The sequence below is a fragment of the Pezoporus wallicus genome, unplaced genomic scaffold (genome assembly GCF_028554395.1).
Source record: "Pezoporus wallicus isolate ANWC-B61680 ecotype Strahan unplaced genomic scaffold, APGP_CSIRO_Pwel_v1 contig_6814, whole genome shotgun sequence".
Taxonomy (NCBI): Eukaryota; Metazoa; Chordata; class Aves; order Psittaciformes; family Psittacidae; genus Pezoporus; species Pezoporus wallicus.
This window is the reverse complement of record NW_026639755.1, coordinates 2,381,547-2,404,109: the sequence shown is the minus strand read 5'-3', so window position 1 is coordinate 2,404,109 and position 22,563 is coordinate 2,381,547. Positions and strand designations below refer to the sequence as shown.

Below are 22,563 nucleotides of genomic sequence, written 5' to 3'. Positions count from 1 at the left end.
GGGACTGTAGGGTTTTACAGTAGGGGTCTTTCTGGGAGGAAACAACGACAGGGAAAGGTATGAATCTGAGTGGTTTGGGGAGGAATAGCTGTGTGAAATTAGAGGTATAAGGGGATAAAAAGGGTTGCAAACATGACTTGGCTGCCAGAGGGACCAGGGGTGTCCCAGTAAGCTCTGCGTATCTGTCTCAAAGGGCAAGCGCACAGAAAGACTTGGCTACCAGAGGGGAATGGGGGAGTCCCAGCCAACTGCTGGGAAATTATGAGTGTATGTATGTGTGTGTCAGTGTGAATTATGAGTGTATGTATGTGTCTGTAACAGCAGCTGGAGTTAGGCTGTGGCCGCAGGGGCTTCTATGACCACATGCCAGCAACTGAAGAGACTGGGATCCAGTAACTATCTGCTCGGTAGCCAGAGTGTCTTAGCCCAGCTGTGGGGCGAATCCATGTTGTACCTAGTGGATCTTTGTTCAGATCAGGTGGAGCAGGGACAGTATGAGGGTGTTGGTTCTTGACTGGATTTAGATGTCAAGGTGGTTGCATTCCCTTAGGATCTCTTTGAATGAAGTGCCTTATCTTTGCCAGACTTGCCTGTCCTTTTGAATTTCCTTCTCACTACTTCCAGGCCAGCTTGGAAAGGAGAAAGTTACACAGATAGAAGCATCCTATGCGTCACAAAATCATAGCAGTACGGAACGCTCCAGTGCTCTCACAATATTCCACAGGAAACTCCACTCGGTGCTGAAAAGAAGGCAGACAGGGAAGGAAGTGTAGATTTGCCAGGATACTCACTGAATACAAAGAAGTATTCAGTTCATCTCAGTCCAGTCTCTTCTGCCTCAGTCCTTGGCACAGGGTTGTCCTGATGCTGAGCTAATGAGGTTAGTGAGATTATTTGGGAAAGGGTTTGCTTGTCTGTGTGTCTTCTCAGCTGTTTGGGACAAACTCACATTTCTTTATGTATCATGATGGCTAGAACCACTGCTGTTTTCATGTACAAAGAAGAGTCTCATCTACATTATGGTGACTCTTGCAGGTATTACTTCTATGAGACTTAGTTGATCTGAATAAGGTTCATTAAAGCATGCTCTCACATTCAAGACCTGAAAAAAACTTCATTAGGAGCCACGACAGCAATACCTCACCTTCTATTCCATCAATGTGATGTCTTTTTCAATCTGCCTTCATGTGATTAGAAGAAATGACATAACAGGCACCTGTAGGTATGACCGCCACTTGCCGTTTGTGGAAAGAAATTGAACTCACTATATAATTGGTATGAGTCTGGGAGGAAGTAAGTCATGGGAAAGAGGGAGAAAAGAGAAGCTTCAAATCAAATGCGTGATTCACTTGTACATAACTCAGATGACAGACCTACATCTAAAGTGAGGATGAGAATTAACCTCTTGTTGAGTTTCTCATCTCTCAAAGCAGCACCTCAAAAATCAGTTCTAGTCCTCACATTGTGTGTGACAAGCAAGAGTATCCGAAAGATGAACTGGAGCTTTGATGATTTTCTTACAGCTCAGTTTCCGTTCCTAATAAACTCCAACAAGCTGTCTCATGGATCTGGGAGGAGAAGCATAAATTTGAGAGGACATCTTTAAACGATTTCTGATCAAATATCGGAAGTTGAAAAACCAATTCAGTAGAAAAAAAAATACAGTGAAAAATATTGTAAAATAAAAAGCAAAAACTGTCCAGGGAGTCTTGACAACAGGAAATTATAAGGGAAATTAGAGAGATGTTCTTAACAGTCATGCTTGTGTGTCTTCTAAATATGTAATCACTTCTCTGCAAATAAACCAAACTTAGGTGAACTAATCCTAAATGCAAGTTGTTTGGGTTCTGCTGGTACCCGATTAGCATTCCATTAACAGAGGTGTATTAACAAAGGTGGTTGGTACAACTCAGTGGTCTCTATCAGTGTCACAGCTCTTCAATGTCATCATAACCCGTATCTTCAAGAGCAGGGGATGAATGTCTGTCAGCTGCAGAGGTCCTGTTTCCTGACACAGTAGGACTCCAGCCTGAAAACAGGAAGGGAAGAACACTGAGATAAATGCACATCCTGAGCATATTACATGGTTCTGCAGCTTCCAGCATGGGCTATCAGTTGGCTCCTCCAGAAATCAAAACCTTACATATGCATGGCTATGAGAAATGTTTGCCTGATTCTGCCTCCTGCTACACATACACATGGTCATTGTACTAAGAAGTAACAATTCTAATTTGCAGCAGTCAAGACTTGGGTTAGGCCACAGGCAATAGTTTTATAGGTGTAAGGAAAACATAAAACACAGCATAGATCACCTGCAGAGGTTGTGGAAACACTGCTACTGAATGGCTGCAAGAGCAGAACAATAAACATCTAACTTACACTCCTTGTGCAGGTAGGTCGTGTTCCTAGTGGTTAGGTAGAGCCTAGGTGATACCTTGAGGTACCCCTCCACCTTGATTTTCCCTGAGTTCAGTACAGTAACTATAGATTATGAAAACCAACAGCCTGCTCTTCCTCACCTGTCTGTGAATCCTTGTTTCTGTCACTTTCTTCAGGGATCCCAATGACTTCCTGATCATTTTGCTCCAAAAAAGGAGCATCTTTAGGTCCAGGAGCTTCTGTCGCATCATCATAACTATCTTCCAGGAGGGCATTTTCAGGCAATGGAGAGACCTCTGGAAAAGTACAGGTATTAACTATAACAGGGAGAGATCTTCCTCTAGAGAAAGCAGTAGCTGATGATCCAGCCATAAGGGCCTGTAATGCTGACATTGTCATCATGATAATGAGCAATAATAAACTAAGAACCCTGCTGAGGACTCTAAGGTATTCCAGACAACAATAATATAGTTCCAATAGTTGCTGAGGATGAACTCAATACAACTACCTGTATCATTAAGAAGGGTATTGAACAGTACCAGTCCTAGTATGGACCCCTGAGGGACACCACTTGGTGATCTCCATTTCACATTGAGCCATTGACAGCCACTCTATAGATGCAGCCATCTAGCTAAATCCTTTTTCATTGAATAGCCCCTCCATCAACCTCAGTGCTGTGAGTAGCCAGCTGTCTGATTCCTCAGGGGCAGCTATCTCTGTGATCTGTACTTAACTGGAATCCATCCCTTGCTTCACTGTTTTATCGTATGTACATACAAACACAGACATACAAATAATGCATATATAAAATGAAAGGTCAATCAAAGCATTCCTATTTCACTTTTACCTTATACTCAGTATTCAATCTGAATTAGAAAAAGATCTTATTTGGCATAATTATCTTATTGATAAGCATTTTAAAGCAAGTAAGGGAAAGTTTTTAGTTTAATTTTAAATAATAAAAAACCTTAATATAAGAAAAGCAATAAAAAATAAAATTAAAGACGTGGTAGCACAGAGAGTCTGGGATATGAGCAGGTGAGGTCCAAAACTGCTTGTGCCTATGACAGCTGATCTCTCAGAGACCAGGCAATAGCTAAGAGAGCTTTTTGATCAGCTCTAGGAAAACTCAGTTCTTCTCCAAACACTTGTTCACCCACAGCTTTTCCAAACAAAAAAACCCCACAAACCCCTCATGTCTGGCAAATCGCCTTTTCTTCAGCTCCCTTGGATTAAAATTCCCAAATCAATTCCAATCCTATGTCAATATTCTCATTTGGAGCATGCTTTTTTATTGTCTTGATCCTCCCCGTTTATTTCAGAGGAGAAGCTGCTACAGTTGCAGTTGTCGAATTGTTGGGTTCATGTGACTGGGTCCTGTGAAGACTGCAATACTACCAGCAAACATTTCTTTTCAATTTCATATATAGAAGAGAACGTTAGCACTTGGATACGAGGTTGCATAGCATTCTTCCACCATAAGCGTTAATCAGAAACTTTTGGTTCACATCAAAGCATCATTAGTAGACATGAAGTGCAGCAAAAACTAAAAAAATAATCACCAAGAATGCTTTGGAAATTAAAAGCTACCCTGATTTTGGGTCTCTTCTTTTGTAGGTCCCCATTATCCATTACCTTGAGTTGCTCCAGGACCATTTGCTTCATCACTGTCCCCGCTATAAAACTGTGCTTTTGTTTTTGAACTCTCTGAATAAGAATCTAGGCAAATGAGAAAGAATGTGGTATCAGAGTAAACTCTCCTTAGCTGCTAAGACTTCATGAGGGAAAGAGGTCTCATGTATATACCATCCAAGTCCAACAGGTTCTCAGGCAGTATTATTCCTACAAAGTAAAGGGTTTCCAGAGGAATAGCCAAGAATCCTTCAAGGGCCCCATAACACCTCTGTGTCTCATGGAGGTGGTAAGCCATGAAGGGAGAAAAGCGATCAAGAGGAGGAAGCTTACAGGGACACAGAGTTGCTGGGAGGGAGATAAAAATTATTCCTTTATATGTTCCTGCTTTAAATAGGTGCAGCAAGAGTTGTTTGTGTAAACTGTAACACTGATCTGTGTTTTACGGCTTCGGACAAGGATGAATTGTTCCTAGGAGAGGAATTGGCTTAATCCAGTGGGGAGGAAACACCTCTCCTCAGATCTAGGAATTTTCGGTTTCCCAGTAGGTTTGGGAGGTGTCAAAGTACCACACTGGGATCGGGGCCACCGGGAGGAATTTTCCCTTGACAAGAGCAAGACATACAGACCTGAGAGGCCAGTTATGCCCTGCTTTTCCTTCGTCACATTATAGTCGATCTCTTCATAGACAGCTTCAGAGAAGGGGTCATAGGATAGTCTGGAGCCTGGAATTAAAAGGCAATAATCACCAACACAGTTTCTGCTCATACTCAGGGTAGGGTCATGAAAAGGACAAGTGACTTAAGGGGGTCTACCATGGCCTGTTTGGTACCTGGAAAGTCACTGAGAGATGCTGACTGAGGATGAGCGCTGCCAGATGGTAAGTGAAACTCTCAGTGTGGCAGCAGATGCCATTCATCTCAGTCACCCACCCCCAGCCAAATAAACACTCACCAGCCATGTCAAGGAGGCATTTCATACAAGTCCTGAGGGACCCACCTTTCTGCTGTGCTCTGGCACGTTGGATCTGTCCAGCAAGAATGGCAAGGACCAGGCAGAGAAGGGCCCCCAGGACGATGCAGAGGATGATAGGTGTTGAAAGTCTCGTGCTCCCTGTTGCAGGGCGGCGGGGAGGATCTGAATGGAAATGAAGAAGCAACAGGTCGAGAATCAGGCAATCAAAAGGGCTGCTCCTCTGTAGCCTCCTGCTGTGCCCACGCTAGCAGGTCACCTGCTGCCCAATTGTGGGTCCTGCTCAAGCAGCTAGAATTCAGCAGTGGGGATAGTTCCACTTGGCTCTCATTTACAAAAGGCTGTGGGAGCTGCTTTCCAATGACCTGGAATGTACTGCTGAGTTACCTGCTATGCAGTATCAGGGACATTAAATCCTCATTTGGTGGGAGAAAGAAAGGGGAAGGAAGAATGTTTTACCTGCTCTAGTGGGTGATGCTGTTGTTTCTGTTACACCTGCAAAAAGAAGGCAAGTGCAGATAAGAAAGAGGCAAGTGTGAAAAATAGGGAGAACACATCATTTGTGAGGTTCCTGCAGTCAAATTATGAAGGAGCTAGTCAATGGGATGTACAGCTGACATAATGTTCCCCCTCCTTCACAGATCTGTGTCATGAAGCAAAGGACCAGTCACTAACCGGAGCACTCCACAGCAGCATCTTCTTTATGATCACAGTTTTTGCCAAACAAAGGTTTGGCAGGACAGTCCCAAAGAGATAGTTCTGTTCCTTTGCAGTGCACCTTCTCCAACCAGATGGGACCAGTCCCTTCCCCAAAGGCAGCTTCACTCAGAGCAGACAGAGCAGATCCACAGCCCAGCTGCCTGCATACAACATTAGCATCTGCCAAATCCCAGGAATCATCACAGACTGTTCCCCAAGAGCCTTGCTGCCAAATCTCCACTCTGCCTGAACATCCATACTCTCCTCCTATGAGTCGTAACTTCTCCCTGTCTGGAAAACACAGAAACCTTCTGTGTTACTGAAACAGCAGGAAGGTCCATAGGGACCAATAAGGAGAAATGAAGAGGTGAATGTACCTGAACAGCTTGTAGAGTTTGGACACTCAGCAAATGTGGCTAGAGATGTTGCCTCTTTTCTTCCTGCAGAATTGAAATACTGAAGTAAATATTCTCTGAAAAGAGATAAGGAGTATAAAATGCCTGAAAATTAATCATAAAGGTGGGGTTTTTTCCCTATAATAGATCCACGGCCTATCTAGTACTTGGTGGATCGCTCTTTGGCTACTGCTATGAATAAGATAACCTTCCTGATGACTGTGCTTTGTCCCTTCTTGTATGAGGCAGTTGCAATCCCTTTCAGGAGATCTGAATGTCATCTAGGACTCATTTATATTATATTGGGAACCCGCAGGTATGAAATACTGTCATAAGAGCAGGCATTAGAAATGGACCTTTAGAACTGAACTAATACATACATTTTGTCATGGCTACACGCATGCATATGAGTACATGTACATATGCACTGATATCCCTCCTTACATGTAGAAATACATACATGCCTCTAGACTTCTTGAGAAGTCTGATCCTAACTCAGATCTCTCAGACTGATTTTCTATCATAGATTTTTGCTTTAAAAATATGCAATGGTACTATCCTATGACGGAGTTCCTTGGGATTTCTCCCAGGTAACTGCACTCAATGACACTCATATAATTTTAATGCACTCATTTAGGTCAGGGATATAGATGAAGAAAAAACATTTTCTCATGTCATTTGCATGAGACTAGAAATAATATATATAAGATAACAAATGAACATGATGTATTTACTGCAATGTCCCTAAATGCGTGCATAGGTTTATGTATATATCTAGGCAGTCCTGTACAGATGCATTTCTAATTACCAGTGCAAGAAATATGGGTCTCTTCTGCTGGATTATCACATGACTGAGCATTCCAGGGGTCTGACTGACATTGCCAGAGAGAGCTTTGTTGCTCAGTGCACTCAATGTGGTCCAGCCACGTGGGCCCAGAACCTCTGCCGTATTCAAAGTCTCTTGCGATTTCCCCACCATCTCCACAGTTCAGGTGTTTGCACACAGTTACTGCAGTGAGTTGAGACATCCGATTGGAACAAATGCTCCCCCATGTCCCATTGTAGAAAACTTCTAGCCTCCCAGTACAGTCATTGCCATTCACCAGCCTCAGAGCCAGGAACTCTAGAAGTTAAGACATAAAAATTGAATTAGAGGGGCCTGACTCTGCTAGGAACTTGTCTGTGATGACTGAAACCCAGAATCTGCAAACAATCCTATTCATCATTCTGAATGAGAAAGTGCCAGAGGAAACCACTTTAAAAGTGACAGACCCTTAAACCCAAAAGTTGTACAGCGACCCTCTATGGGTAGGCAGCATTCATCAGTTTGTACATCAACAAACAACAGTGATGGTTACACCCTCAGTTACAGGCATATTTCTTCGGTATGTTGAAGCATAGGTGCCGAGGAGTCACGTGGAAAAGATGAGAGGTAATAGGCACAAGTCATTCCTGGGGACATTCTGACTGGACACAAGAGGAAAAATTTTCACAATGAGAACCATCAGCCACTGGAATCATCTCCCCAGGGGAGGAGTGGATTCCCCAGCACTGGGAACTTTTAAGGTTTGGCTGGACAGCGTGCTGGGACACCTAGGCTAGGTCACGCTTTGCCTAGGAACACTGGACCAGGTGGTCCTTGAGGTCCTTTCCAACTTGGTAGTCTATAATTCTATTGTTTTCTGCTCAGATTTGTTGAAGTTTTGGTGGGCAATGACTTGTTTACAATGTTTTCAGAGCCAGCTGGAATTGCTCCCCTGCAGAAGCACAGGGCAGCCCCGCAGCCTCCAGTGACTGAAACCCTGCCACTTGTAGCCAATGTATTTCACCACTCACCTCTGTGAAGCACCTATTTAAGAAGCATTTGAATATGCATCCACTATAAACTCCACTTTACCATCATCATAATCATAAAATACATACATTATAAAATCTACCATTAGTTCCAGATAATAGGTATTGACATTGTAACAATGTGCACGTGTAGTCAATAAAACTATGCCTCTCATTCTGGGAACCACATTATAGGAGTTAACATCATACCAATCTCAGCATCTATTTATTACTAGATTCAGACCTTGTCCCTGCAAACCACATAAACAAGAAGGTAGTATATGAGGTAAAGTACGATTACTTTCTTCTACTTATTTTATGTAAAGGCTCCTATTTCATTAGTCCAAAGACAAACCACTAAGTAAACCCTGCTCTTCAAGCAATAGAGACTTATTTTCTGAGGGGTTTCAGCAGTTTCAGGCTTCCCAATCCAGGGGAAGGGCTGTCCAGTACTTATCCAGTACCTAAATGAGCTCAGGTCTTTTGGGCTGCATGAGTAAACCATTGCACAGCTCTACTTTTCCAGCTGCCTCGCCATGTACCCACTCTGCTCATTATTGCATGGTTGTAACTGGAGAATCATAGAATAGTTTGGGTTGGAAGGGACCTCCAAAGCTCCTCTAGTCCAAGTCCCCTGCAAGAAGCAAGGACATCCTTAACCAGAGCAGGTTTCCCAGAACCACATCCAGCCTGGCCTTGAATGTGCCATGGGATGCTGCACCCACCATCTCTCTGAGCAGCCTGTGCCAGTGTTTTATCACCATCATTGTAAAGAATTCTTTCCTCATATCCAGCCTGAATCTCCCCTCTTTTAGTTTAAAACCATCACCCCTAGTCCTATCATCAGAATAAGAGGCCCTGCTAAAATGTCCCTCCCCATCTTTCTCATAGGTCCCTTTTAAGTACTGAAAGGCAGCAATAAGGTCTCCCCATGATCGTCTCTTCTGCAGCCTTTCCTCATAGGAGAGGTGTTCGATTGCTTTGATAATTTTTGTGGCCCTTCTCTGGACCCTCTCCACAGGTGCCTGTCTTTCCTGTACTGGGAACTCCAGAGCTGGATGCGGTACCCCAGGTGTATTGTCTTCAGAGCAGGGCAGAATCACCTCCCTTCACCTGCTAGTCACACTCCTCTGGCTGCAGCCCAGGATAGGATTGGCCTCTACGCTGCAAGTGCACATTGCCCTCTCATGTCCAATCTCTCACCCACCATTATCCCCAAGCCTTCTCCTCAGGGGAGCTCTATCCCTCCATTCCCCAGCCTGTATTATAATTACTTAGGTTGTATGATTCCTGCCTAAGCAGCATTTCATGGTGCCAACAGATAGTGTCTGTTTGATTCTTCTAAGGTGATACTTGTGTTTGCTGAGTGGGGAAACCTTCTAGCCACCCTTGTGATGCTCTACCACTATGAGAACATAGCATCTGACGATGTTGCTGGGGAGGAAAGGGTTGGTACATATAATCCACTTGTTAAGCATCTCCAAACTTTCATTTCTCTCACTGTGCATACTGTTTCATCTCACACTGTATGTTATATTCATTCCACAGACATCACACTGCCTAATTGCTTGCATTATGTCTTCCCAAGACAAAACTAAGCACCCTTCTCTGTCCTCAATCCCCCATACCATGCTTAGCCATTTTGGTGGGGCCAAGGGGATATGCTGATCAGCTACGCCTGTAGTCAAGAAAGCAAGAGGCTGTCCAAGGAAGTTTCTGATAATCTCTTCTTCCCCTTTATGCAACCCTCCCTTTTCAATCCGCAGGCTCAGAAAAGGATTTTCTGAACACACCTGAGCATAGGACTCCAGCATCCTCTTTGTGTTGGCAGTTGTGATGGCCCAATGCCCTAGCAGGACATGCCCAGAGATCAGATTCAGCCCCAGTGCAGTTTACATCATCCAGCCAGATCTGTCCTGAGCCTTCCCCATAATGAGCAGAGTCAAATGCCTTGATGGCATGTCCACATCCCAGCTGCTTGCAAACAACATTAGCATCCGATAGGTCCCAGTTATCATCACAGATGGTGCCCCAGGTGCCATCATGATAAAGCTCTACTCTCCCAGCACAACGCTTTGTTGCATTCACCAGCCTGATCTGTCTGCTACCTGCAGGAAGAAAACCCATCTGTCAACCTGAAACAGAACAATAATACACAGGTGCATGTTATGGCTGTATGTTTAAAGCACTTTTAAGGCATCGTGTTCTTGTTATATTCCAGCTCTTCTGTTACGGCTTCTTGGACAGAACTCCTGAGGAGCTAAAACCACATAAAGGGAAAGGTCTACTCCTGAATCTGGTAAATATTTGAATAATTACTGTGAAAAACTGCAAACAAGGAGTGTCTGGTCATACTAAGTATATTCAGAGATCAACTTACCTTAGAAAGCTGGAGAAGCTGTTTTCTATCTAAACGCACTTAGAAACAATTACTGTTACAGATGGGTTACAAAATAAGAGTAGAAACGGTTCCAATTTACTTTACAAAGGCTGCAGGTACCTATAAATAAGGAAATGTCACACAAGAAAACCTATTTAATTCCTAAGTGACAGTCAGAATGTGTGGCAATGTTGGGCAAATCAGTATCCTTATGGCTCCTATATTCCATTATTTCTCTTGATTTTGTGAGATAAATTCTGTAAGAAATTCAGATGAAGAAAGCATGATATCAGTTACACTTGCTTCCTTAACTATCATTTGTCCCTTAGAATATACAAACAGGTAGATATTAGAAGCTCAGACCCATGCCTGTTTAAGCTTTGGTGAGACCACAAAGTGGGCTGATTTAACCCATTGTGTACCTTTTGCACAGTAACTCACCTGAGCAAACCACACCAACATCTTCAGCAACTCCTGATGGCACTGTGTGAGAATGGGAAGTCTTACAGAGCATCAGCTGAGTCTCATTTCCAGCACACTGGACGCTTCTTAAGCCAACAACACCGATGCCTCGCTTAGACCTTGGAAGGTAATAGGCTTTCTTGGCAATTCCACACTCTAGTTGTCTGCATACCACATGAGCATCCTTAACATCCCAGTCATCATCCAGGACCCTGCTCCATGTGCCATGGAGTAAGATTTCAACTCGCCCATCACAGCGGCTCTCACCACCTGAGAGTCTGAGTGATTCAGCAAGACCTGGACTCAAGAGAGTTGGAAAATGTATTGAATAACATCTACTGCTCTTATTGCAGTAGAAATAACATGCAGGACAAAGATAGAACACAAATTTCTATGTTAGTAAAATAGTAATTCTCAGTACTGCTTAAAGGAGACAGACTCTGTTAAGGCTGTTTGCTTTCATGCACATAAGGGTCTGCAATGGGAAGTGAGAAAGTCTCCCCCGGCTTAAAGACTAAATCCCATGAAGAGTCAGGCACAGTGAGTCCTTCTACTAAATGAAGTTTCTATGCTGAAACAAAGACTGGAGGGGTGGGGCAAATAGGATTGGGAAGGACAAAGGGATGGAACGGGAGGGAAAGGAAGGGAAGGGAAAAGGGAGGGAACTTGAGGAGGGGAGAAGAAAAGGGGTAAGATAGGGAGAGGGACATACCAGACTTGCTTGGCAGTAACATCACAAATGCTGCTTTGGTCTGAAGTTGCACTACCTGTAAAAGCCCACTCCTGCCTTACCTGAGCAAATAACAGTGGCTGCTTCTCTGGCTGAACAGCTTGGATTTCCCAAAGTCACTTGAGCACAGTCCCACAGGCAGGACTCTGTCCCATCACAGTGAAAAGCATCTCTCCATAGAGGCCCATCCCCGTCCACAAAATCATCTCCTGTCTGGATTGACTTTGCATAGCCACAGTTCAGCTGATGACAGAGAACGTTGGCAGCTTTCAAAGTCCAGTGGGATCGGCATAGACTTCCCCATGTGTCTCCATGGCGGATCTCCACTCTGCCAGAGCAGGTGGTGCCATTCACCAACCTGCCCCCTGGGCACCCTGAATATAAGAATTGAGTACTGAGATGTCACGTATGTACTCATGGTCATGACCTGAAAGTGACTGGGACATGGGAATGAGTTTTCCTTAGTATTCAGTAATAAAATACTCCACCGGCCCACTGGAACTCCCATACTCATAACTAGACTTCAATCAACCCTATTTTACTGAGAAGGATGACTAGAAACCAGGAGCTGTTCCCCTTTGCAGTTTTTAAACGTGGGGCACTAGGTTTCAGGGCTCTGGGTGAACCAATAGACCTTAGTTATTCTGACCAGTCTCACCTAGTGCCTCCAGCTATGCACCCTGGGGCCTCACCCAAACGTGAACCAGATCTTCAGTTCTTCCCTCAGCTATGTGACTCGTGTAACTGTCTCCAGTCTTGTCTCCTACTACTCATAGACTCATAGAATAGTTAGGGTTGGAAAGGACCATAAGATCATCTAGTTACTCCTGTCTGTTCTCTCCAGTTGGAGCCTACATCTGATAGTTTACTTTGCCTTTTTGGGGACTGTCCAGAGACCAGACATGATAGCTTGGCTCACATAGATCCTCTGGAGTTTGGGTCCATATTTTTCCTCAAAAAAGGAGTTCTGTTCTGCTCTTAGACTTTTCCAGTGCTCACCTGAACACACTACACGAGCATCCTTTCCAGCGGGGCATTCATCACGACCTAGCACACTCACAGAACAGTCTCTCAGATGTGAGGCATTCTTCTTGCAGCTGAATGTCCCATTCCAGACAGATCCATTTCCTTTCCCGAAGGACTGTCCGTCTGGTATCTGTAGGGCAACCCCACAGTCCAGCTGCTGGCAAAGGTCATTGGCAGCTGGTAAATCCCACAGGTAGTCACACAGGGTTCCCCACGTGCCGCCATGAAGAAGCTCTACTCTCCCTGAACATGAGGTACTGCCATTTGCCAACCTGTACCCACCATAGCCTGCAGGAAGGAAAAAGGAGCTCAGCAGGGTTGGAGTTTTGGGTTTGGTGGGGTTTTTGTGCTTTTGCATTGAAAATTGTAAGAGAGATCTAGCTGCAAGGAACTAGCTGCAAGGAACTAGCACTCACTATGCCTCTGGTTACTTGGAAGAATGTTAGACCAGAATGTTCCTAAGACAACTCTGAAAAATAACCCTAAACCCTTATTGTCCGTGTTGTAGCTTGCACTACATGACTACATGTTTTTTGACTTTGAGTTCAGTCTCTCCTCCTCTGCTCTGCTCTGCTCTCTCCTCCTCCAACAATAACGTTGCTACCCTGCAACACCTTTTCTTGCAGAGGCAGATCCAGCATTCCTTGTGTTTGGAGCATGTGAGTAATGTTAAGTAGCAGCTACCAGTAGCACTCCCTCTCCCAGTAGCTGGTCATCCCGGTAAGCAGCAACTGCAGTGAGCAGTTTTCAGCTTTCATCTATGCTGCTGTGCAAGGCTCTGAACACAACAGTCCATACCCATTGGCATAGTCACAATAATTTAAGTGTGCCACAGGTAGGGCTGTGGTGTCCTGTGCCAGCCCCATGCAGTCTGTCTATCGTCTCACACTGTAACTTCTTACCCTTGCCTGGTCCTTGTATTGTACTCCCCTAATGAGACCTGGATTTCTGATCCCATGTGCAGGATGGTAACCTGTTGGTTACTGATACCTCAACTGGTCCATTTAGCTGCCACAGCTCCCCAGCCAAAGCTGAGGAGTCACAAATATAGTCATCCAGACCCCTGACGACTCTTTAACATAGATTTGTAACTTATGCCTCCTTTGAGCTTTAGGAGGCATGGCACCTATCCTGGTTTTATCCTTAACTGAAGTACATGAGTAACATACACACTGGCAGCAGGGAAAATGTTCCTGTGTGTCTGCTCTGGCCATCTCTCCCGTAATGTACATAAAGACACAGAAGGAATTCTCAGCACTACTGAGTGCATGCCTCTAGTATCATGAAGGAAAATACAGCCCTTTTGAGATTTGCATCCCTGATGCAGAAGTGGTTAGAAAAGCAGGCCCTCAGTAGAATGTATGAGAGATTGTGGGGCTGCTCTATTACTTCCTGGCCTTCCTTTGATGGCTCAGGATTTAGCAGGAGAAGTACCTAAGAATACTGAGGACCACAGAACTATGCAAAGGCTCCGAACTGTGGGTTGACAGGAAGAAGACACGTGTGAATTATGTCCATGGGTCCAGACTCTCACCTGAACATACAACAGTGGCATCATGAGAGCATGTCTTACTATGGAGCAACGTTCTGGAACAGTGTGCAAGGTGAGTCTCATTCCCTAGACAGTGAAACTTTTCTTGCCAGATCAGTTCAGCTTTGTCACCAAGGGGAGCTCCTCTCGAGATATCCACAGCCTCTCCACACTCTAACTCATTACATATAACAGAGGCAGTTTTGAAATCGATGTGTGAAAAGCAGACTGTAACCCAAGTTTCTCGCTTTACTTTCAGATGTCCTGAGCAGGCGGTGTCCCTTCCAGTCAAACGCAGCTCAGTGAAACCTGGAGAAAACACAAACCAAACCAAAACAAGAAATCCAGCATCAAGAGTTGCTTGCACTGACCTAGTTTAATAAATCCCACACCTTCACATGCAAGACACATGTCACTTCTCTGAGGACCGCTGACACGTGGAAGTAATCATTGTGGCAATTCCTGTATGCTGCTGAAGCACCTAAGAACACTGAGAACCACAGAAACATGCAAAGGCTCTGAACTGTGGGTTGACAGGAAGAAGGCATGTAGGACACAAGTAAATTATGTCCATGAGTCCAGAATCTCACCTGAACATACAACAGTGGCATCATGAGAATGATGATTTCTGCCGACACATGGAAATAATCATTGTGGCAACTCCTGTATGCCGCTCACAAGAGAGAAAATGTATGGGAATGCTTATTTCTTATTATTTGAAAATACTTAATCATTGGGAAGCTACAGAAGGAGGGGAGTTCTGACTGTTTGCCAAACACTCGAGAAGTAGCAATCTCTAAATAGAAAGTCACTTACTAGTGCGTGTCCTTGAGACTCCCGTATTGAAATGAATAGGGAACTAGAAAGCCCCAGAAAGAAGACACAGGAAATGTTGCGTACATCCTCAGAAAAGGCTAAAAAGACAGTCTGGAAATCTAAAGGCTAGGCATCCTCACCTTGGTGCCTGGGAAAAGCATGGAGTGAGTACTCTTGTAACGCAATGCTGGGCACACGGTGAATAGGAAGAGTCAACATGGATTTACCAAGGTTAAAGCATGCCGGTGTGGTATTTTTACTTTCTCTGATAAAAGTGACTGGATTTGTGGATGAAGGGAAACCAGCACATGTCATTTACCTCAAATTTAGCAAGGTCTTTGACAGTGTCTTGCACGATATTCTTGTGTTCAGACCAGGATGTTACAGCCTGGGTGGGTGGACAGCTACATGGGAAAGAAGGTAATTGGATGGTCAAACTCAAATACTAATGATTAGGTGGTTTCAGTCTACCTGACAGCTGGCAAGAAGGGAATACCACTTGTTGGGTCTTTCCTGGGACCTTTCTGTTCAGCATTGTTATCAACAACCTGAAGGAGGTCATGGCAGGCACTCTATCAATTTGAGGGGGGTAGGAGGAGATAACCCTGAGGGCAGAGCTGCAGTTCAGAAGGACCTGGACACGCTGGATTAACGGGCTGACAGGAACCTTCTAAAAATCAAAAAAGGACAAATATGAAGTCCTGAAGCTGGCAAGGAAAAAACTCTTGCAGTGGTTCTTTATGCAAAGAGCAAACCCAAACACATAGAATCATAGAATAGTTAGGGTTGGAAAGGACCTTAGATCATTTAGTTCTGGTCCCCCTGCCATGGGCAGGTACACCTCCCACTAGACCAGGTTATTCAAGGCTAACCTAGACTTGAACACCACCAGGGATGAAGCATTCACAAGTTCACCGGTCAGCCTGTGCCAGAGCCTCACCACTCTTGCAGAGGAAGGCATGAAAGCATACAGACATTGGATTTGTTTGCCATTGCAGGCTGTCCCATCTTAGCTACATGAAGATCTGAAGAAGGGCAGGTGTATGGCATAACACAGCACTTTCTTGCTTCTCCATCTACACCTCGATCTAGCCCGACTCACTACTGGTCAAAGACAAGTTTACTACTGTTCTCCTGTTGCCTGGGTGAGCTGTGGTAGAACTAGATAGTGTTTCTCTTGTATGTTATTTACTATGTCTTCTTCCATTCTGTGCCAGTGCTGTGCCCAGGAAAAGGAGACATACACTTGTAGTCAGCAGAAGACTTAATGCTGGTGCAACTAATTTTGGCTGAGTGGAGGCCATGGAGAAATTGCTGCCTCTGTGCAGTACTTGGCTTTATCCAGCTAGGACAAAGTTTGATCTCACCTCATAGCATTTTTCTATTATGGAAGGTTAGATGACTTCTTACCTGAGCAGATCACTCCAGTATCAAAGGCATGTGGGCAGGAAAAAACACCCCATCCGTCATGTGAGCAGTTCCAGAGAGCGGATTCATTCCCACGGCAAAGAACTCGATACAACCATGTTGGTCCAGATCCTTGTCCAAAGTAAGCATCATTAAAAGCCTGAACAGCATATCCACATTGTAGTTGCTTACAAACAACCTCAGCATCTTTCATGGTCCAGTCACCGTCACACACAGTTCCCCACTGCTCCTCGTGTTTTATCTCCACTCTCCCAGAGCAGGGGCCAGTTCCATTTGTCAGCCTCAATTCGTCAGCACCTTCATACACAGAGACAGAGCAAGGTTATGGGAAGAACAGTGCCTAATCATAATTACCTATTGCAGATGGTTAATGAGGTTGTTATTACTCTTAAACCAGACTTATTTGGTTCACCTTTCTAAATAGTCTAATTTAAAGTGATTTTTCTTTTTTTTACAGAGAGTTATCTGTATTTACGATTTTGAGCTAACTGCACTGCTGAAATGTAAGTTATTTCTAATGACAGGTGAGCTTTCTCTTCTTCTGACCTATCAGCACTGGGAAATGCTGAGTAACGTCCCTACTGTGTGATTCACAGAGGCTTCTTTCTTTGTTGTTCTGCCATGATGGTATCCAGCTGAAAATGTTCACTGAGGAACGTGAAATTTCTTCATTCCTGTGTTCTTTAGTGCGTGAAGAAGCAATTTTCCTTGTCTGCCTCAACTTCTTCTCAGACAAACTATTACTTGCAATTCAATATCCTAATACTCTTTATTTTTTCCCTTCTCTCTTGCCCTAACCACAGGGTTCCCTGGTTAGAGGTATCTGATGACAGAAAAGAAATACTCCTGAGGAGGGGCAAGCTATCTCAGGAGGTGCAGCAGCATGAGAAGAAGACAGACATGCAGGTCTTCATGTCGTTCCTCATGCCCCACCACCTCCTGGGGTGGGGCTCATGCCTAAAGAACCCTCTTTTACTCCTCTGCTCCCAAGTCTGCCTCTTTCCTTTGATACAGATAGACATTTCCCCATCCTTTTACCTGTGGACTCACAAAATAACATTACAGTCATCACAGAACACTTGATAAAGTGCCTGACTGAAGATGGAAGATGCATGTATTGGTTTCTTGCTTTACGGCGTTGAAATGCTACTGTAGATGCTTTAAATATTATATGGTAGCTTAGCACAGGGACTTAAAGGCTGGAAAACATGGGGATAATTTTGTCACATTCAAAGGCAGTAATAATAGCGGGACACAGAAGCAGTTATTAGGAAGCCAAGCTACACAGAGACCTGCTAGGACCCAAAAAACACAGGGGAACAGGGCTGATTTTGTGTCTTACACAGTAAACAGTGGAACACAGACATAGTAAACACTGGTGAAAAACTGAAGCACGTAGCCTAAGATGTAATGACATGTAAAGAAAAATCCTTCTGTCAAAAAAAAAACCCAAACTAAATCTGCCAAATTTCATCAAAACCAGTTGTTGTAATTAAACAGCAATATGGATGTCATCTGTTTGTTAGTTTATGCAATACAAAGCTTGTCTCCATGTGCAAAGGCGAACAGAGGAACAAAGATAGATGGGGGAACCCCAGTAATGCAGTCAGGACCCTTTCTGGGGCTCTTTCAGCAGAGATCAATCTCACTAAATATCACTACCTATTCCATTAAGAAGGATATTGAACAGTACTGGTCCCAGTATGGACCTCTGAGGGACACTACTTGTTACTGATCTCCATTTTGACATTGAACCATTGACTGCAACTCTTCCAATGCAGCCATCCAGCCAATTCCTTACCCATTTAAAAGCCCATCCATTAAATCCATATATCTTCAATTAATCATAAGAATTTGTGTTGGGAGCATGTAAAAGGCCTTACAGAAGTTAAGGTGGAGTGTATCTATTGGTCATAATTAGGCAATTGGTGCTGTGTGTGTTTGTGTCACTGCTACATCTTTCTGTATGTGTGGTCAGACATGTACAGACTATATGTGTACATGTGCACATACCTGTATGTAAGTATATGTGTGTTACATATGTTCAAGACTACTGGGACTACAGGTTAGCCTCACTACTAGTTGGACCTCAGGGAACAGAGCTGTAGCTGCCTTATCTCTTATCATGCTACCAGTTTCAGCGACTCCTGCACAAGAAGGATTTTATCAAGCAGTAATCAGACATTGAAGCAGTGATAATGTGAAAAGAGATGTGTCTTAAACCTTAGGAGACAGGACAACCTGAAACAAAGATGGGTATGTAATTATTTGCTGGGTATAAATGCTCAATCAAATTACACATAGCATATTGAAATATTTGAGAGGAATTTTATGTTTCAGAGGAAAGGAGGCTCTGCAGCTTTTGTGATGGCATTAAGAAGCCTGGAGCACTTGTTAGAGATTGAAGTCTGCCCCTTAACAGTCAGTTCTGTACTGACCATGTTTATCTGTTACTCCTTGTTGTTGCTCATGCACCCCTTGTAACCAGGTTGTTGGATATGAGCTTTGTGCTTCTCAGTGAAAAAACTTACAGAAAAGCCGTGCTGGCATTGCTGAAGCCTGGGAATTGGAAGCCATCGGTGTTTAAAGCGTGAAAGAGGACACAACAAAATGGGTGGAAAATCAAACAGTGGAAAACCCGTGCAGGATCTTGGTATTTCCATGTTAAGGACAAAGTACAAACTAAGTGCACACAAGAGTCAGGAAGTGGTTGATGGCCACATCTGAGACTTGTCTTCACTTTGATCAGATTTGAATTTCAGCATCTAACAGAGCAGGTGAATCCCGGAAGAGAACTGGCAGCTTCTTTTGGGGCCTGGAGAGTCATTGAGGTTGACCATGAAGCTATAGAAGGTTTACAGGGCAGACACGTAAGAAGCCTGGTAGTTTTGGTCCCAGATTAGTGCTGTCACTGCCTGAGTTCACTGTGTTTCTGTGTTCAGTTCAGGCACAGCCATGCCGGGTCATGGGCCCTGTTGGTCTATACTCTGGGGCACAGACTGACTTCTCAGCTTGACCTTGGTCTTTCCTCATCACCATGAACTTGCCTGATGATCTGAGGCAAGTGGGCCACTAGAGTTGAGCCCAGCTGTCACCCCTGGGTCTGACCTGCTTGCCTCTCTTGGGTACTGGTGGGGCTGGACCTTGACTGGACTCTGAAGCAGCTGGTCCTTTCTGTAACCTCATGCCAACTCTACAGATTGCACTGGAAGCAAGAAAGGTATCAGAACCTGGCCAGGTACCAAGATAAACCTGCAGTACTCATTATGACCCAGCACTGGGCAGTAATGTAAACAGAAAACAGTACAGTTTGCAAATAACCCAGAAAGACACTTCTCAGAGACCATCTCCTATCAATGATGGTACTTGATAAGGCACAAAAGATAATTAATTTGCATTAAGAGCTTTGGGTTTTCGGGTAAGGATTTCAAAACAGTATGGTGTCAAAATCATCGCCTTCCCTTTCTTCCTCAAGAGGGAAGTGTTTCTACATATCACAGTGCTTGCTGTCATTTGAGATTGTGAATAACTACAAAATCCCTTTGTACTTGCAACATGTTGTCTCTCGTCTTAACACGAAATTAAATTCAGTGGTACTAGTCACAGAGTGAGGTTCTGCTTGCATAAGAAGGCATCAGATTTTTGGCTTGCTCCAGGTCAAGACCTAGTTTCCCTCATCCCATCCACCCCGCAGGGATGAGAATGAGCCGTGCGTTCCTCACCAAGACCTTAAGTGGAGGTTTTTAGGAGGTGGGAGGGCTTGATGCATCCCTCCCTGGGGAACAGCAGAGGGCTGCGGTAGCGTGAGGGTGCGAGCACAGTCGGAGCAGAAGCATGGGTCCTAGGTGCCGAGCATAGTGTCAAGGTAAAGCTACTGTCGTTTGCGTCTGCCAGTTGGTCACTCTGTTACTATTCCCTGTTATCAAAAAGAAGTTGGAAGAAAACTCTCTCATTTCTGCATTACTGCTCAGATGACACTCAAACATGACTACAGAGATGCCTAAATACAAATGTTTGATATTGTTCTTCACACTCCTTTGCCCAGAATGGCCTGTGCCTACTCTTGCCATCTGCTTGAATTGTGACTACATCCACACAATTGGTAAGAACGTTTAACACTAGGGCCATGCTACATCAAAGTATCAACCATGAAGTCTTTTTCTCATCATGCGGGTATGAGCTTCAAACATGTACACACAGCTCCAGAAGAGCAGAGAGACAAATAGCTACAAGCTTTCAGTATACATGAGCAGCTGAGGGGATGGTATGGTCCCCAGCTAAACTCCACTGGACACACAGAGCATAGCAGCATAATTTTAACTGGAATAAAAACCTGGAATTATTTGTTCTGTCCACAAATACCTTAGGAGGGGAGGGGAGGCAGTAATAAGAATATCCCACTGATTTCCATTACAAAACTTGGACTCAAATTCCTGTAAGAATGGCCAGCTACTGTTGTCTGAGTAAAATATGAAACTACTACAAATGGCTTAAGCTTCTTTCTCTCAGAATCACCAAGGAATCTGAATCAAAGACATAAATGCATTTAAACACCTTCTTGTCACTTAACCTTACAGGTTGATGGAACAACAACCTATTTATATTGAATTTACATTCTTTTCCTATCTCACTGCCTTCTGTGAAACAAAGTACGTACTTACCCAGGGAGACCTGAATGCAGAGGATAAGCCACAACACTGGCACAGAAAGATGTCCTTTTGTTGCCATCCTGATAGCAGACAGATGAAACTTCACTCTTTGTTAGGCACTGCCTAGACCGAACTCTGCTTGGGGTTCAGTGTCTCTCACAAATGACTACGAAGGAGGAAATATATAGATTCACATGCTAGCATGACCTGCATGAAGGAACCAATCGAAATATTGTTCACCTTTTTAGACATTATCAACAGATGAATCTCAAATCTTGAGAGAACCAAAGCCTCCAATAAAATTTGAAAATAGTGCCTGTGACCTTATATGAAGGATGATTGCGCTTCTGAAGCCATCATTGGTATTGTCGTGATTTACTACAGGATCAGCAGCGGTGGTACAGGCAGAGCAGTCCACAAAATGGCTATTTCTCATCTGGCAAAGCCATGTGAAAGTACAGAATGTTGGTCATTTTATTGATTACTTTGGAAGAGAAAAAGGCAAAGAAAATCCCTGTATGTGTAGCTCAGACACCTCCTTGGGAGAAATTGTACATCACCATAAAATCAACAGAAGTGGTGTTTATCATTTGCGGTACTTGTCTGAGTAAAAAATGACACCCGCTGCGTTCCTGGGGCAGGCACTTCTCAAGGCTTCCTTATTCGGTCAAAACTTGCAAACTGTATGGACAGAAGATCTTGAAAGACCACCTTCCATAGGATGTGAATTATAGGAGCTCCTGTTTCCTATACTAGGCTTCTCTTTGTTTCAGGTTACGTATGACCATTGCTGGTAGTTCTTCCTACTCTCCCATTCACTCTAGAACAGTGAATTAAAGGAAGCAAAAGCTGCTGTTAATCACTGTGGCTACTTGACTCATTCTTGGCAACTGGCACAAGTTGCAGGGTACTACCTGTTTACAACAGTCTAACACACAATCCTCTTTATGACACTGACACATACTCTTTCTGTCTGATGGCAAAAGTTCATTACATTTGCCAAGTTAGGGAATCTTATGATCACTGCACCAAACTGTCAAAAAATTCATCCTTTTGGTGCCACCAATCCTGGATGTTCTCTGATGCTTCAAATGCAACCAAGATCTGCTTGTGCCCATGAGTTGCTTGTTCCAAGTAGGTCACTTCCTCCCAGGCCCCAGATACAGTAGCTATGTAACAACGGCTACCAAATGCAGATGCGCTATACAGCAAACATCTCATATCAGAATAATGTTGGTTTTGACAGCTGAGATCCTGGAATTTAATTAAAACAAGAGGTGACCTCACCATTCTCTGAAACAAACTCATCCCTTAATGCACCATCATTAACGCAGCTTTTCAGAAGCCATTGGATCAGTTGTTCTGTCACTTGTTGATTGCACACTCATGATGAAATCCTGGACAGTTACCTCAAGTTAATTTTGCCATCTATGGCCTGATGAAAATAATAAATAGTGATTTCATGGCTACTTGGAATGAATAAAAACTGGAAGGAAAAACAGTAGCAGAGAATCATACTTTTTTAATTATTATTATTTAAGGAAAAATAAAAAAATAAATAAGAAAGAAATAATAGTTACAAAAAGAAGCCACCAAAGTTTCCATGTAGAAATTAAGGCATCTCAGAGAAA

The 22,563-nt window shown here is 43.8% G+C and overlaps 1 protein-coding gene across 1 annotated transcript; it reads right to left on the bottom strand.

The window, feature by feature from the left end:
* Positions 1-1,357: 1,357 nt before the first annotated feature.
* Positions 1,358-21,094, bottom strand: LOC130602776 (antigen WC1.1-like). The gene is made up of 16 exons (XM_057415991.1): positions 20,945-21,094; positions 16,266-16,580; positions 14,043-14,348; positions 12,482-12,796; positions 11,545-11,856; positions 10,732-11,049; positions 9,704-10,018; positions 6,886-7,200; positions 6,060-6,122; positions 5,659-5,973; positions 5,443-5,478; positions 5,011-5,148; positions 4,641-4,736; positions 4,015-4,098; positions 2,520-2,675; positions 1,358-2,029 (listed from the first exon to the last, which is right to left on the bottom strand). The coding sequence occupies exons 1-16, from the start codon at positions 21,009-21,011 to the stop codon at positions 1,929-1,931; spliced, it is 3,252 nt and encodes a 1,083-aa protein (XP_057271974.1). The 5' UTR covers positions 21,012-21,094; the 3' UTR covers positions 1,358-1,928.
* Positions 21,095-22,563: the final 1,469 nt, after the last annotated feature.